Source organism: Drosophila serrata, unplaced genomic scaffold (assembly GCF_035046125.1).
Source record: "Drosophila serrata isolate PLE 108 unplaced genomic scaffold, ASM3504612v1 contig_362, whole genome shotgun sequence".
Classification (NCBI taxonomy): domain Eukaryota; kingdom Metazoa; phylum Arthropoda; class Insecta; order Diptera; family Drosophilidae; genus Drosophila; species Drosophila serrata.
In genome coordinates, this window is record NW_028257260.1 from 778,276 (window position 1) to 793,550 (window position 15,275).

Consider the following 15,275-nt stretch of genomic DNA (forward strand, 5'->3'; position numbering starts at 1 on the left):
TTGTAAATATAGCAAGGGTTTTGGGTTTGGGATTGGAATTGCGTTTTGGGTTTTGGGGACTGGGTTAGGGATCGGGTGGAGATAGAGACAATAGCCTAAAAGCCAGATTCCACATTGAAATGGCCAACAGGAACCCATAAACCATTGGTCGTATACACACAATTGTGGCGACAGACTGACTGTCTTTTGCCTTTCCTTTTTTATTTTCGATGCACTGTCAGAAAGTTAGTTTTATAAAAAAGATATTATAGAAATTATCATTTAGCTTTAAGTAGAATAAGTGAAACTATTTTATTTATTGATACCTATTTAAAATAATGCTCAATAAAATTAAGAAAGGAATGGAAAGGGCTTGAGGAAACTTGTGGTCTTTGCTCGTTATTGTTTAAGGTTTGTTGTCTGCAGTATTATTGATTTTAAATATATTACATCATTTTAATATTTAAAATTTATATAAAACCAATACTTTTGATATAATCACAATTTCTTTCACTGCACAAATGACCAAAAATTGCTATGGGGGGGTCGATGAAAAATAGAAATAGAACTGTTATAACAATAAATTAAGTTGCTGTTGCAGCATAAAAGCGAATTTGCCAAATGACTGAATTGTCTGAGGGGGGGTAGCGGGTGCAATCTGTTGAGGCATCATTGGGAGATGAGTCTGCAAATCGGAAAAGCGAGGGGGGAAGACGAAGACCCATTCGCTGGTCTCATTTGCTCGCCAAGAGAGTGGACTGTCGCGGAGGCCAATTTAATAGCATACTTTACAGCGCTAAGCAGACAATAATAAAAGCAGGAGGGAATGGAGGCAAAAACGATGTTAAGAAACAAACAAAATGAAGTGACGTCGCCGAGTCGCGAGCCGCGAGACTCACAAAAACGGACGTTCATTGTTATGCCAAAAAAATAAAAAAATAAAAAAAAAGAAAACAGAAAATAGAAGGAAAAAGGGCAACACGACAAACCGAAAAGGAATTCAGCGGAGCAAACAGAGACAAAGGACAACGAAGATGTCCTGGAATGGCGGGGGCAAATTGGCGACACACTATACCATACACAAGGCCTGCCAACTATTTGCCTTAATTATTTATATATATTTTTTTAGATGATAAGATATTATTTTATGTAGTATAAATTCTGGAAATCATAAGCAGGGTGTATCTTAAAGGAAAAATGATCTAAGAAGGATCGCTCCTATTGAAAAGAACTTGTCTGCTAACTATTTGTCTTAATTATTTATATATAATTAGTATAAGGATAAGTATTATTTTATATTGTATTTTGTATATAGATTTATAGGCCGGTATACCTTTAAAAAAAAAGGATCTAAGAAGGTTGTTTCTTACTGACAATTTGCTTTAATTTATTTAATTTAATTATTTAATATATATTTCTAGATCAACAAATTCATGATGTACCTTAATAATTTTTAAATATTTAAAAAAGGACAGATATTCTTTTATATAAGCTATGTATGCTTTGAAAAAGAAAGGATCTAAGAAGGATCTCTCTGACTACCAAGAACTATACTGAAAACTTTAATTAATTTTTAATTTTAATTGCTTTAATTATTTAATATATATTTCTAGATGGATAGTTTGTCTTGGTATAACTTGAAGAATAAAAAGGATCTAAGAAGGATCTGTCTCACTGAAAGAACTATACTGCAAACTATTTGGATTTATTATTATTTCCAGACAGGCAGATATTCTTTTATATTGTATTTTATATGTAGACTCATAAGCTTGTTATATCTTCAAGAAAAAAAGATCGTATTAAGGATCTCTCACTTCCTTTGTCCAAAAAACGTGATACTTCCCTATGACCCAAAGGGTATATCGCTATGATGGCGGCAAACAGGAAGCGGGGCAACCCGGTTTCCACCGACTCCCTTTTTGAACTTCCGCTTTGGCTTGCAGCAATTTCTTTGGGCTTTATTGCCGACTACCCGAAACCCCATCCTTTTGGAAAATGAGCTGCCACCCTAACCCCCCAAAAAAGCCAAAGGACGACCGACGCATATAGCATAAATTTTGAATACTCAAAAGGGGGCGGGACAGAAGAGAAGAGCGGGGTTTTTGGGGGAAAAAAATTGCGAAAATTGTCTGTCGCTTGATAAAGCGGAAGCTGAACTTGCCCATAAACGAAATGTGGCAACTGAGTGTAAACTTTATTGGCGCCAGACTGCCTGGCGACATCGCTGTTGTCGTCGTCGTCGTCGTCGTCCTGGATCCTGGGCCCTGACTCCCGGTTCTGGTTGTCCTCTTGGACACGCACTGCCTGGGATAAGCTCCCGTCCCATCCATCCCATGGACCGATGGCGTCTCGATGGCTGGCAACTAAAGCCATCGTTTACCCCCCAAGTAGCAGTAGAAGAGAAGCTGCTTGTTTGTTTTGTCTGACTCTGCCGCCGCCGGTGACTCTCAGTCTGGGGCCCAGCGGAAAATGTAACTGCGGAAAGCTGAATAAAAATCGGGGGCAAGTCTTACATTAGTTGATTTCATGCACTGTTTACATTGGCAGCGAATTATGCGCATTGAAATAGCAGAGATTTTGGCTGCCAGCGGGATATGAGATGAGATTCTAAGACACTTCCTTTCTCTCCGTTTGCATATGCAAAAAAGGGATCTTCTGGGAATGCATATCCTTTGGAGTGCAATTCGGACGGGGGCTCAGTTTGTCTAGACTTTAAGCTCCTTGGGCTTGACACTGCCATTGCCAAGTGTTTACTCTTTCATGACTTGTTTTCTTTTGAACCTTTTCAGAGGTCCTGTCCAGCTGGGAGGAGTGGTGGACATACGATGGCATATCCGGTAAGTGTAAATAAGTCAAACTTGATGATGGTACTTTTATATAACATTAAGGCATATTCTAAGTAATTTTTAAAAATCACTAACCCCATAAGTTTAAGTATTAATTTCCCTCGGATCCTACCTATATTTTAATTAATATTCCTTTCCCTTAATATTCTCTATAAATAAATTGGTCAGAATTTGATATATGTTTGTTGTAGGTTCCCCCTTCTCCTGCCTGCGGCTGATTTAATTACATTTCAAATCGTTTGCCAACAAAAACGCAGACAGGACAAACAAATAAACGAATAAATTGGAAGGAAAGGGGATATAGGGACACTGGGACACAGGGAGGCGGGGCAACAAACACTGAACACTGCACACACAGGACATATCTGATGGTTTTTGGATTGTAGGATGTTGTTGCCATTGTAATTGTTGCTTGTCACTGTCTGCATTGCCCCCCAACCCCACCCCTACCCCTCTTAACCAGCAAACAGCTCAAACCCTTTAACCCCAGTCGTTGACCAGCGTTGCACTTTTATTTATATTTATATGCAATGCGAGAGGGACCAAGGGGAAGAAAAAACATTAAAAAAAAATACAGAAACAGAAACAGAAACAAGCTACATTGGCTGCAGCAAATAAATGCAAGCCAGAGATGTGCATTGAAATAAGCGATATATGCGCAATAAAATATCGAATAAATAAAATCATAAAATAATAAATTAAATAAATAAATAAATAAATAAATATTGAATAAATAATTTAATAAAAGGTTAAAATCGGTATGGTTATGTCTAGATGTTGTATTAATTAATTTAAAGGTGCCGTCATTAACCTTAAATTTCCCTAATGCGCACTACGCACAATAATACCGCTTATCTCTTTCTGCATTGCCCCCCACACCCCCTCTTTCCCATAAGCAAGTTCAAATTCTAACCTTAGTCGTTGTCCAGAAAAAAACACTGGAAAAAGCTTCTTCGGCTGCAGCAAATAAATCCAAGCCAGAGATGTGCATTGAAATAAGCGAGATGCGTGCAGAAAACTATCGAATGAATAAAATAATAAAATAATAAATTAAATAAATAAATAAATATCGAATAAATAATTTAATAAAAGGTTAAAATCGGTCAATATATGTCTAGATGTTGTATTAATTAATTTAGAGGTGCCGTCATTAACCTTAAATTTCCCTAATGCGCACTACGCACAATAATACCGCTTATCACTTTCTGAATTGCCCCCCACATCCCCTCTTAACCCTACGCAAGCTAAAACTATTTAACCCTAGTCGTTGTCAAAAAAAAAACACTGAAAAAAACTTCTTCGGCTGCAGCAAATAAATCCAAGCCAGAGATGTGCATTGAAATAAGCGAGATGCGTGCAGAAAACTATCGAATGAATAAAATAATAAAATAATAAATTAAATAAATAAATAAATATCGAATAAATATTTTAATAAAAGGTTAAAATCGGTATGGATATGTCTAGATGTTGTATTAATTAATTTAGAGGTGCCGTCATTAACCTTAAATTTCCCTAATGCGCACTACGCACAACAATACCGCTTGTCACTTTCTGCATTGCCCCCCACACCCCCTCTTTCCCATAAGCAAGTTCAAATTCTAACCTTAGTCGTTGTCCAGAAAAAAAAAACACTGGAAAAAGCTTCTTCGGCTGCAGCAAATAAATCCAAGCCAGAGATGTGCATTGAAATAAGCGAGATGCGTGCAGAAAACTATCGAATGAATAAAATAATAAAATAATAAATTAAATAAATAAATAAATATCGAATAAATATTTTAATAAAAGGTTAAAATCGGTATGGATATGTCTAGATGTTGTATTAATTAATTTAGAGGTGCCGTCATTAACCTTAAATTTCCCTAATGCGCACTACGCACAACAATACCGCTTGTCACTTTCTGCATTGCCCCCCACACCCCCTCTTTCCCATAAGCAAGTTCAAATTCTAACCTTAGTCGTTGTCCAGAAAAAAACACTGGAAAAAGCTTCTTCGGCTGCAGCAAATAAATCCAAGCCAGAGATGTGCATTGAAATAAGCGAGATGCGTGCAGAAAACTATCGAATGAATAAAATAATAAAATAATAAATTAAATAAATAAATAAATATCGAATAAATATTTTAATAAAAGGTTAAAATCGGTATGGATATGTCTAGATGTTGTATTAATTAATTTAGAGGTGCCGTCATTAACCTTAAATTTCCCTAATGCGCACTACGCACAACAATACCGCTTGTCACTTTCTGCATTGCCCCCCACACCCCCTCTTTCCCATAAGCAAGTTCAAATTCTAACCTTAGTCGTTGTCCAGAAAAAAAAAAAACTGGAAAAAGCTTCTTCGGCTGCAGCAAATAAATCCAAGCCAGAGATGTGCATTGAAATAAGCGAGATGCGTGCAGAAAACTATCGAATGAATAAAATAATAAAATAATAAATTAAATAAATAAATAAATATCGAATAAATATTTTAATAAAAGGTTAAAATCGGTATGGATATGTCTAGATGTTGTATTAATTAATTTAGAGGTGCCGTCATTAACCTTAAATTTCCCTAATGCGCACTACGCACAACAATACCGCTTGTCACTTTCTGCATTGCCCCCCACACCCCCTCTTTCCCATAAGCAAGTTCAAATTCTAACCTTAGTCGTTGTCCAGAAAAAAAAACACTGGAAAAAGCTTCTTCGGCTGCAGCAAATAAATCCAAGCCAGAGATGTGCTTTGAAATAAGCGAGATGCGTGCAGAAAACTATCGAATGAATAAAATAATAAATTAAATAAATAAATAAATATCGAATAAATAATTCAAAAAATGGTTAAAGTCGGTATCGATATGTCTAGATGTTGTATTAATTAATTTAGAGGTGCCGTCATTAACCTTAAATTTCCCTAATGCGCACTACGCACAACAATACCGCTTGTCACTTTCTGCATTGCCCCCCACACCCCCTCTTTCCCATAAGCAAGTTCAAATTCTAACCTTAGTCGTTGTCCAGAAAAAAAAACACTGGAAAAAGCTTCTTCGGCTGCAGCAAATAAATCCAAGCCAGAGATGTGCATTGAAATAAGCGAGATGCGTGCAGAAAAATATCGAATAAATAAAATAAGAAAATAATTAAATAAATATATAAAAAAATAAATAATTATTGAATAAATAATTTAATAGAAGGTTAAAGTCGGTATGGATATGTCTAGATGTTGTATTAATTAATTTAGAGGTGCCGTCATTAACCTTAAATTTCCCTAATGCGCACTACGCACAACAATACCGCTTGTCACTTTCTGCATTGCCCCCCACACCCCCTCTTAACCCTAAGCAAGCTCACACTAACACGGAAAAAAAGCTTCTTCTGCTGCTGCAAAAAAATGCAAGCCAGAAACGTGCATTGAAATAAACGAAATGTTTGCAGGAAAATATCGTTAAACTGATATAGAATACCTTAATATATGATTAAAATCGGCATGGATATATTTAGATGTTGTATTAGTTGTTTTATCATACCTGTTTTAAAGGGTGACGTCACTAACCTTAAATTTCACTCGAATTTAATAACGCGGAACACGTGTGCTCACTAATTCGTACTGCGCACTACTAATACTGAGTCCAAATGGCTTAAGCTTAACCTAGAAGAGTGCAGTGCAAAGCCCTATGCACTTGAAGTCCACAGAGAGAGGAGAGGGAGAATGACATGAGAGGCAGAGAGTGGAAGAGGTCAGAAAGAGGCAGGGCGAAGGTGAGAGAGCTTACGATACACATGGAGGCGGGCAGCGGGATCACACTGCCTCTTGAGAGTAAGCTTCCCCTTGAAGCTAACAATGCCTATATTTATACATACCTAATTAGCTCTAAATACACACCTCAATTAGATCATTATTATAACAATACAATGGTACATTTTTAATATTCTACATGTTTTTCTTTGATTTTATAAACAATTTTAAAGAAACATATATTTTCTATACATAATTTAACCATAAATTTGCTAATTAAACCATTGGGTTTATGAAAAACATTATTATGGCATTTTCATTCTGTTTTTTGATTAAACATTTAATGCTTAATTTTTGACTAAATATGTCAGCTTAATATTCGTAAAATATTGCGGGTTTTATGTAAAATCAAACCTATATTCGATGGAATTCTTTACAGATCGATACTTTTTTAATATTTCGATTGTCATCCGCAATGCGAGCACAACAACAAGAGTGGCCACAAGCGCGACAATTGCAGGGGGACTGAAAATGTGGGTGGTTTTGTGGGTGGTTTCATGGGTGGTTTCATGGGTGGTTTTGTGGGCGGGAACAGGAGCACTCTTTTTAAAGTTTGGCATTTATTGCCTCTGTGTCGCGTGTCATCATCACAAAAACACACTCACACATTGAGAGACCTCGGTCATCGAAACCAAAATGCAGAAAACGGTATTTGCATCCTGGCAACAGGATCTATGAATCGCCATTCGGTTTGGTGACATCTGCTTATGGAAAATTCAAGGAAACTCAGGAGTATTTATTTATTTATTGATATATATATAGAGTATTCAAATTTCTCTAATTATAATCTATAATTATGGAACTTTAAGAAATGTAAGCAATTTTAAAACATTTTAAATTAAATTTTGGGTTCTTAAAGACATTTTCACTTCTTGTATTTTATACCTAAAACATATTTTATCTTCTATTAAATATATTAACTTTTTCCTTCTTGTATTTTATACCTAAAATATATATTATCTTCTGTTAAATATATAAGCTTTTGTTAATTATAATTTGACCTTAAAATAGAGTATTTCTTTAGTCACTACTTTCACCCTTCGGCTCAATTTATTTGCATGCCAGCAACATATGGGAAACTATTAAATTTTGTATAAGGCACAAAGACCTAATTCTCCCAATGCCCCCCCCCCCCCCACACACACACAGCATCCCCTTCTCACTCTCTTTTTTTTTGTAAATTTTTGTTTCATTTTTTTTGTGACTACTGGGCATTTCCACGTTTCCCCGGGTTTTCCCCCCTGAAAAATAGCTGAGCGTTGTTTTGAAAACTTTCGACAGTTTGTAGCCCGTCACATCACTTTTGACGTAGAGCTTGAAAAACGCAAACGAACAGTGTGGGCATCGGGGATTCCCCCAACGGGGCATTTAATTGCCATTTAAAGGGGGGGATTGGGGGCGGGGTCGAGTGGGTTGAAGCTTATGAAATTTCATTTGGCATTTGGAATTGTCATCGATGTCGCTGCAGTTTCTACTCCTGCTCCTGCTCCTGCTCCTGTTTCTGCTCCAACTGCGACTCCTGTTTCTGTTTCTGTTTGCATTGGGCCAAGAGACGAAGACACGTTTTCCATTTGGTCGATTGACAGAACTCCCTGGCCGGTTTCGGGGGGGAGGGGGAGGAAAATGGGAAATGGGAAACCGAGAGGGGCCAATAAATGTATGCATATGGCATAGTGCAGTCAATGATGAAGAGTTTCCATATACCTTTTACCCTAACAGTGCATTTTTCATTCGCCGTTTACAATCTTTGTATATTTCTCTTACCTTTGAGCTTTGGAAATATATTAAAGTCCCTTTTTTAAATTATATTTGTCAGCTTTGAGATGGAATTTATCATAAAAGTACTATTTATTTGACTACAAGAACTTTGAGAGTAACTATTTTATATAGAGTTTAAGATTTAAGCTAAAGATTATGTTAAGTAATAAATAAAGTATTTTATTTATTAAATCTCTAACCTTAAATAGTACTAAAATCCCTGCAACCATTGTACTCATCCTCCTTTTTACATTCCTTTCCTTTAATTTGTGTCCTTGTTTGTTTTTTGTGGCGGCAGGACCTAGTTTCTGGGGCCTCATCAATCCCCAGTGGAATATGTGCAACAAAGGGCGCCGGCAGTCGCCCATTGATGTGGTGCCGGACAAGTTGCTCTTCGATCCTTACCTTCGACCGCTGCACATAGACAAGCACAAGGTGCGTATACGTGATATTGTGTGAAAAATTACGTATACGCCACCGTAACGCAACTTGATCTCCTTCCAGGTTTCCGGAACATTGCACAATACGGGACAATCGCTGGTCTTTCGCGTGGATAAGGACACCAAACAGCATGTGAATATATCAGGAGGACCGCTGGCCTATCGCTATCAGTTTGAAGAGATTTACATTCACTATGGAACCGAGAATGTACGCGGATCAGAGCACTACATCCAGGGCTATAGCTTTCCCGGCGAGGTATGTATATATAGTTTAAGTAATTTCTATATATATATAGTAACATATTTCCTTCTTGCAGATCCAAATCTATGGATTCAACAAGGAGCTATATCACAACATGTCCGAGGCACAGCACAAGTCCCAGGGCATCGTAGGACTCTCCTTGATGGTGCAAATTGGTGAAACGCCCAATCCGGAGCTGCGCATCATCACGAGCACCTTCAACAAGGTGTTGTACAGAGGTGAGTCCTCATTTTTGTTTTCCTCCTATTTCTTCATTTTTAAACCGCCTTTATTTCCGTCTACGCAAAATGCTACCGGAAGTGTTGCAATGTTTATGCCAGAACCGAACCCTTTTTTTTTTGCTTTTTGGGATTTTTCGCTGCCCCTTTTTTTATGATGTCATTGCAGCGGCAACCGCAGCTGCAGTCGCTCCATAATTATGTCCTGGCGAGCCATAAAAAAAGAGCGGCTCAAGGATCAGTCAGCAGAGGGAGCAGGGGAAATTGAGACTGCTTCTGGCACAAAGTGACGAAAATGAAACCTCGAGTTACACTAAACCGACACTTAATAATTCCTTCCCCCCGAAACCCCAAGCCAAGTCCAAGTCAATTCCAACAGCACGTCTCGTTGGCATTTTCCTGGCCAGTTTAATAGCCTTTTTACAGGTCGTACAACTTTATGGGAGCCCCGGTGGAGCCAGGACCCAGCCTTAATTTGTGAAAAGCCAAAGTAGCTGCTCGACCGACAGAAAACCAAGAAATATGCCAGGCCACCCATCTTCCTTCGCTCGTTCGTTGAGAAACCTTAATAGCTACACAGGGAATAAAAACGTTGAACATAAGATATTTAATATTGAAAAAATTACAAAAATATCTCAAAGCTAACTGTAACTTTTGAAGTTGTCTTGTAAAAGAATTAATATTATTTATTGCTTATAGTCTGACAATATTACTAACACTTCTCTGCAAATGTACGGCTTAAGATTTAAATAAAATTTTAGCTAAGATGCAGCTAGCAGCAAATAAATAGGATATTTCTTGATTTTAGATTTTATAAATGAAAAATACTTATAGTACTACCCTTGGCCATCATTAATTTCCCCTGTTATCCTTGAGAAACTGCCTTCCAATCAGCTGATTGAGAGCAGTACTAGTTCTCCCTCCAGGACATAGTCCTTCTATAAGGAAAGAAAGACTTTGACTTGGGGCAAAGAAAACCCCGCGACTTGCTTCATTTCCGGTGGGAAAAATGATTTGTATGAAAAAAGCCAAGCGCTGACGTTCGCAGTGATGACAATTTGTCCTTTTTAGTTTAATATATATTATTATTATTATTATAAATTTCAGATATATTATAAGAGGTTAATTTAGTTAATTTAAACTCTTATAAACCCTATATTCATCATGGTATAAAAATTACAACTTACCCCCAAATTAGACCTTGAAAAACCCCTCTCTTAAATTCCCCAAACATAGATCCTTTGTCAGCACTGGCAACGAGGGTCACCCTTGGGCTTTCCCCAGGAGATGGAGGTGGTTTTTGAATTATTCATTAGACGTGTTTTCATTTTTTTTTTTTCTTTGTACGATATGCGCATAAATAGCACAAACTACGAGCTCCACCTCCTCTATTTTTTTGCACCTTGAACTTTGCATTTGTGCCATGTTTTATGCACTCACCGTCTTTTGGGGATTCCCCCTTGGTCCTTCATCCTTTTCAGGCTTCTCCACGCCCATTCGGCATATATCGGTGAGGTCGCTGCTGCCAAATACGGATCACTACATCACCTACGAGGGCTCCACAACGCATCCTGGCTGCTGGGAGAGCACCGTCTGGATCATAGTTAATAAGCCCATCTATATCACCAAACAGGAGGTGAGTTTCAAGTCAAAAATATGTATCCCTCAAAACTTACACAGAACCGCGAATAATTAAATGCATTTTGTGTTTTTTCAATGGCAATTAGAGCTGCTTGTATTTATTTATATTCAATTCAATTCGATTTTTATTTTCATTTTCATTTTCATTTGTGTTTTGTTTTTATTATGTTCCTTTTTTTTTCCCCGGCATTCTCGCCTTTTTATTGGCCGCTGATTGGAAGTACAATGAAATCGCATAAATGCAATTATAAAATTGCTCATCAATTTGGGGCATTGGTCAGATCGCGGTGGAAATGCGGTCAATATTCAGCTCTGTGCATAATTAAAAAACAATATTTGGTTAGTTTAATCAATTTGCATAAATGCATATCAAACATGTGTAATGGCCATGCGGTGCGGGGTCAAAGGGCAGACTCCAGACCCCAGAGTTCAGAGTCCAGTTCCACTGTCGAGTAAATGAGTCAACAACAAAAATAGAAATAAAAATTGATCAAAAAAATACATAGACCGGAGTGCAAACAAGTAAGCGATTGACAAGAGTAATTTCCTCTTTTTTTTTTATTTATATAAACTCAATGAGGTAGTTGGGAATTATTTAGTGGTTAAAAGGGGGAGGTCCTTTTGCTAAATACGATAAAAACTTGTTAATAAATATAACAAATAAATTGAAAAAATCCAAAAGGTAGTGCAGGGAAAAAGAAATGAACAGTTGGGAATGTAAGTTTCATTTCAAGTTAATATATTTATTAATCTTTTTTGCTCGTTATTTTTATTTTTTACTTTTTTTTCAGGTAAATCAAAGTTTTTCAAATATCATAACTCTGTCAAAAATACTTTAAATTCAATTCGGATAGATTTTTTATGCTAGTTTTTGTTAGGTTATTAAATCTGCATACTCTGTTAAAAATTTAAATTTTGATCAATTTTTGACTATTTTAAAAATGTAATTCCTTTGCTTTTTTTAAAAAAATTATACATTTTTGTAAAAATTTTGGGTTCTGTCCAAGATGGTTAAAAAGTTTTGTCAATTGCTGCTGATCAAGAATATATATGGTTTATAGGATCGGAAATGATTCCTTCACATAATTACAAGCTTCTGACTGAAGTTATAATACCCTGTAGGGATTCGTTTTATGATTACTAAAACTAGTTAAAAAATACTTAAAACCTTGAATTTTTTTATATATTTAATTAAACCCTTCAAAGACCAAATTGACCAAAGAATTTAGCAATTAATTAAATGACTGCTTCTGTGTGCTTTTTAGTTGCTCATAAAGCTGCTGCTGACAAATGTTAATTATTATGTCAATGTATATATTCGCAATTTACAACTAAAATGTATTTAATAAAATATGTAAAATGAGAAAATATATCCTTTTTTATCCTTCTTTTTCCAGTTGTACCAACTCCGACGACTGATGCAAGGCTCCGAGAGTACACCAAAAGCTCCACTAGGTAATAATGCGCGACCCGTGCAAAATTTACACCATAGAACCGTAAGAACGAACATAGATTTTAAGCGCAACAAGGTGAGTTTAATTAATCGTATTATTTAAACTATAAATATTATTGTTTAGATTATCGATTAGAACTTTGATGTTATAGGGAACCACACAGCACACAAGAAACACAGAAGCAATTTCCTGTTTTACTTTTGTTTTTGCTCCCTTGATAAATATTAAAGGATCTTAATTCTATCTCCTTCTCTTCCTGCAATTTCTAAATAAATAAAATAAATATGGACAGAATCAATATGCGTGCCCCTCGATGTACAAGGATATGTACTATAGGGCGAATCGATGGTCTCCTGACACGGGACTCCTGATACGTTGACGACTGGACATCGATGAGGCGAGCAGCGAAAAGCAATTACTGCAATTGCTATTATTATTATTATTATTATTACTATTATTATTATTATTATTATTATTATGTGTGGTAAATAATGCTGCGGCAATTACAACTATAATAATGGCGACAACAACTGCAATAAAGAAGGTTGCCCGACAAAATTGTTACAAAAATGAAATGTTCAGACACACCAACAACACCAACAACAACCACAACAACAACAACCGAGAGGCTGCATTTGCATTTTGCTTTTGCATTTTAAATATCGCATTCAATTTTTATATTCATGTTTACAACAACACACAAACTCAGGACTGGTTTTCCTTCTACAACAGCAGCAAATTGTATTATTTATTTCATTATTATTTATAATAAAGCAAGAGCGAAAATGCAGCAAAATACATATACATATATAAATGAATAACAATTGTGCAAAATTCCATTCTAATCGCAAAATGTTAAATTTCCGAAAAATTCACCAAAAAAAAATTATGAAATAATTGCTGCAAATTTTTGCGTAAAAAGGCCGACAAATTATTTCAATTAATTCAATGGGAATTCAATAAAATTCCTTTTGTGTCTTGGATTTGTGAGCTGAGCATAAAATGCATAAAATTTAAGTGCGTTAAATAAATAGAGAACGCTATGGAAATCTGTTCGGTTTTAAAGGCTTAGATTTAATCTGTGAGCTCATTTAATTATTTCCAATTCAATGCATTCCCATATACATATATTTATAATTATTTGTTGATTTACATTTGTTGATGCGTCACGAATCCTTTTGTAGCAACACACTAAAGAAAAACAAAAAATAATAATAATATATAGTATAACAAAAGAAGGAAAAAAAACCAAAATAGAAAACAAAGTGAAATAAGAGAATTTCCGTAAACTGGATGGGTGGACAATAACTAACAAATCGAAAAAGCGAAACGAGACGAAACATAAACACAAAATGGCAACAGAAATTAACAGAAAATAAATATTCATATAAATATACACACAAAAAAAAAAGGTAAAGGTATCTATATATAATGCATATATACACATATATACATCTCTCTATATATATATACACACACCAGATGCAATATGTAATAGAACAGCAATGCAGCCAGGAAGTTGAACAAAAAAAAAAAGGAAAGTCGGTACATCATATAGGAACCTATATATACACGATGAATATATATATATAGCACTCACACTCCCCAGATACTATAAGCGTCTATATACTTGGCATCTACATATAAAAACCACTTGTAACAGTGATGCCCAGTCGTAGTCTACAGTCACAGCCAAAGAAATAGAAACAGCGAGTAGAATGGGCATCCCTGGACATCTATATAAACATCTACATATACATATATCTAGTCACCAGTCATGGAAAAGGAAATGGGCTAAAAAAAGTAATCTAAATGTAGAATGCAGGCATTAGAATTAAATCAAATAAACCAAAACTAAATTAATTAGCCGAGAAAATCAAATTCGAAGTAACGAGTAAACTACAAGATACATTTTTTTTTTTTTATGTGTGTAACGAATGACGAACAGTGTTGTTAAGTGCTGTAAAGACAAGTATTATGGCTAATGTAGAACCTAAGTTACTGAATAGCATCTAGCATTTAGCACCACCTGAGTTTGTATGATATACACAAACCTATATATAATAATATATATTATATAGCTAACATATATCGGATCCGTTCAATTCCCACATTCGCAGCTGTCGAGCGACACCTTGTGCAATTATTTCTTTGGGCCAGCCACTAACTAGCTAACTAACTAACTACTATCTTAACAGCTCCGACTAGCTAAAGCTAAAGCTAACGCTAGTTCCCCCAATTACACACAGATATAATATAAATATATATATTTATGTGCGAGTAGAGAGCATTAACTATTTGTATAAAAAAAAGAAGCTAAAATGGGAATCGCAGCAGCAAAACACTTTGCTACGACTGTAAGTTACTATTGTGTTGCCATACGAAAAAAACTATATATATATATGAATATATATATATATATAAATTATACAAAATTCTATATATAAATATATGTAACTATAAATGCAAGAATTACTAAGCATAGCAGCAGTTGAGGGAGATGAAGGCATTGTCTCCCCTGAGAAAATACATGAAATCGAAGAATGCAAAAACTAATAAATGAAAAGCGAAAGTATTATATGAAAAAAAGAAAAACCAAAATGAAGGAAAACCTTTGTTTCTTTTGCTTAAATGTGGGCTGGTTGTAATTCCCTCAACCTGTCATCCTGTCCCAATATCCGGCCTCCTCGTAATCAGCAGCTCCAAATAGAAATGGAATTTGAAATCATCGGGGTGAGTGAGTGAGGTAAGGATTATAAACGTGGCGGCAATCCTGATGACTTTTCCGAGCATTTCCCGACATGAATTTTGTGGAAATTAATTCGATATTGTCGAGGCCTCTACATCATCCATTCTCTCAGACAATGACGAGGGGGGAATCTGGGCAATCCCAAAAGCTGTTTAAGT

At 35.7% G+C, this 15,275-nt stretch overlaps 1 protein-coding gene and 1 long non-coding RNA gene across 2 annotated transcripts in view; one reads left to right on the top strand and one right to left on the bottom strand.

Moving 5' to 3' along the window:
* The window catches only part of LOC110184536 (uncharacterized), a 29,552-nt gene extending 23,113 nt beyond the window's left edge, over window positions 1-6,439 (bottom strand). Inside the window, exon 1 of the long non-coding RNA XR_002319706.2 lies at window positions 6,327-6,439. This is a non-coding gene — a long non-coding RNA (uncharacterized LOC110184536). The remainder of the gene's footprint in view (window positions 1-6,326) is intronic.
* Window positions 1-14,979, top strand: part of CARPA (Carbonic anhydrase-related protein A) — a 30,604-nt gene extending 15,625 nt beyond the window's left edge. The window contains exons 2-8 of the mRNA XM_020953113.2: window positions 2,769-2,816; window positions 8,652-8,788; window positions 8,858-9,049; window positions 9,111-9,273; window positions 10,755-10,909; window positions 12,312-12,443; window positions 12,661-14,979. Coding sequence (XP_020808772.1) covers window positions 2,769-2,816; window positions 8,652-8,788; window positions 8,858-9,049; window positions 9,111-9,273; window positions 10,755-10,909; window positions 12,312-12,443; window positions 12,661-12,747 — 914 coding nt within the window. The 3' untranslated portion in view covers window positions 12,748-14,979. The remainder of the gene's footprint in view (window positions 1-2,768; window positions 2,817-8,651; window positions 8,789-8,857; window positions 9,050-9,110; window positions 9,274-10,754; window positions 10,910-12,311; window positions 12,444-12,660) is intronic.
* The last annotated feature ends 296 nt before the right edge of the window (window positions 14,980-15,275 follow it).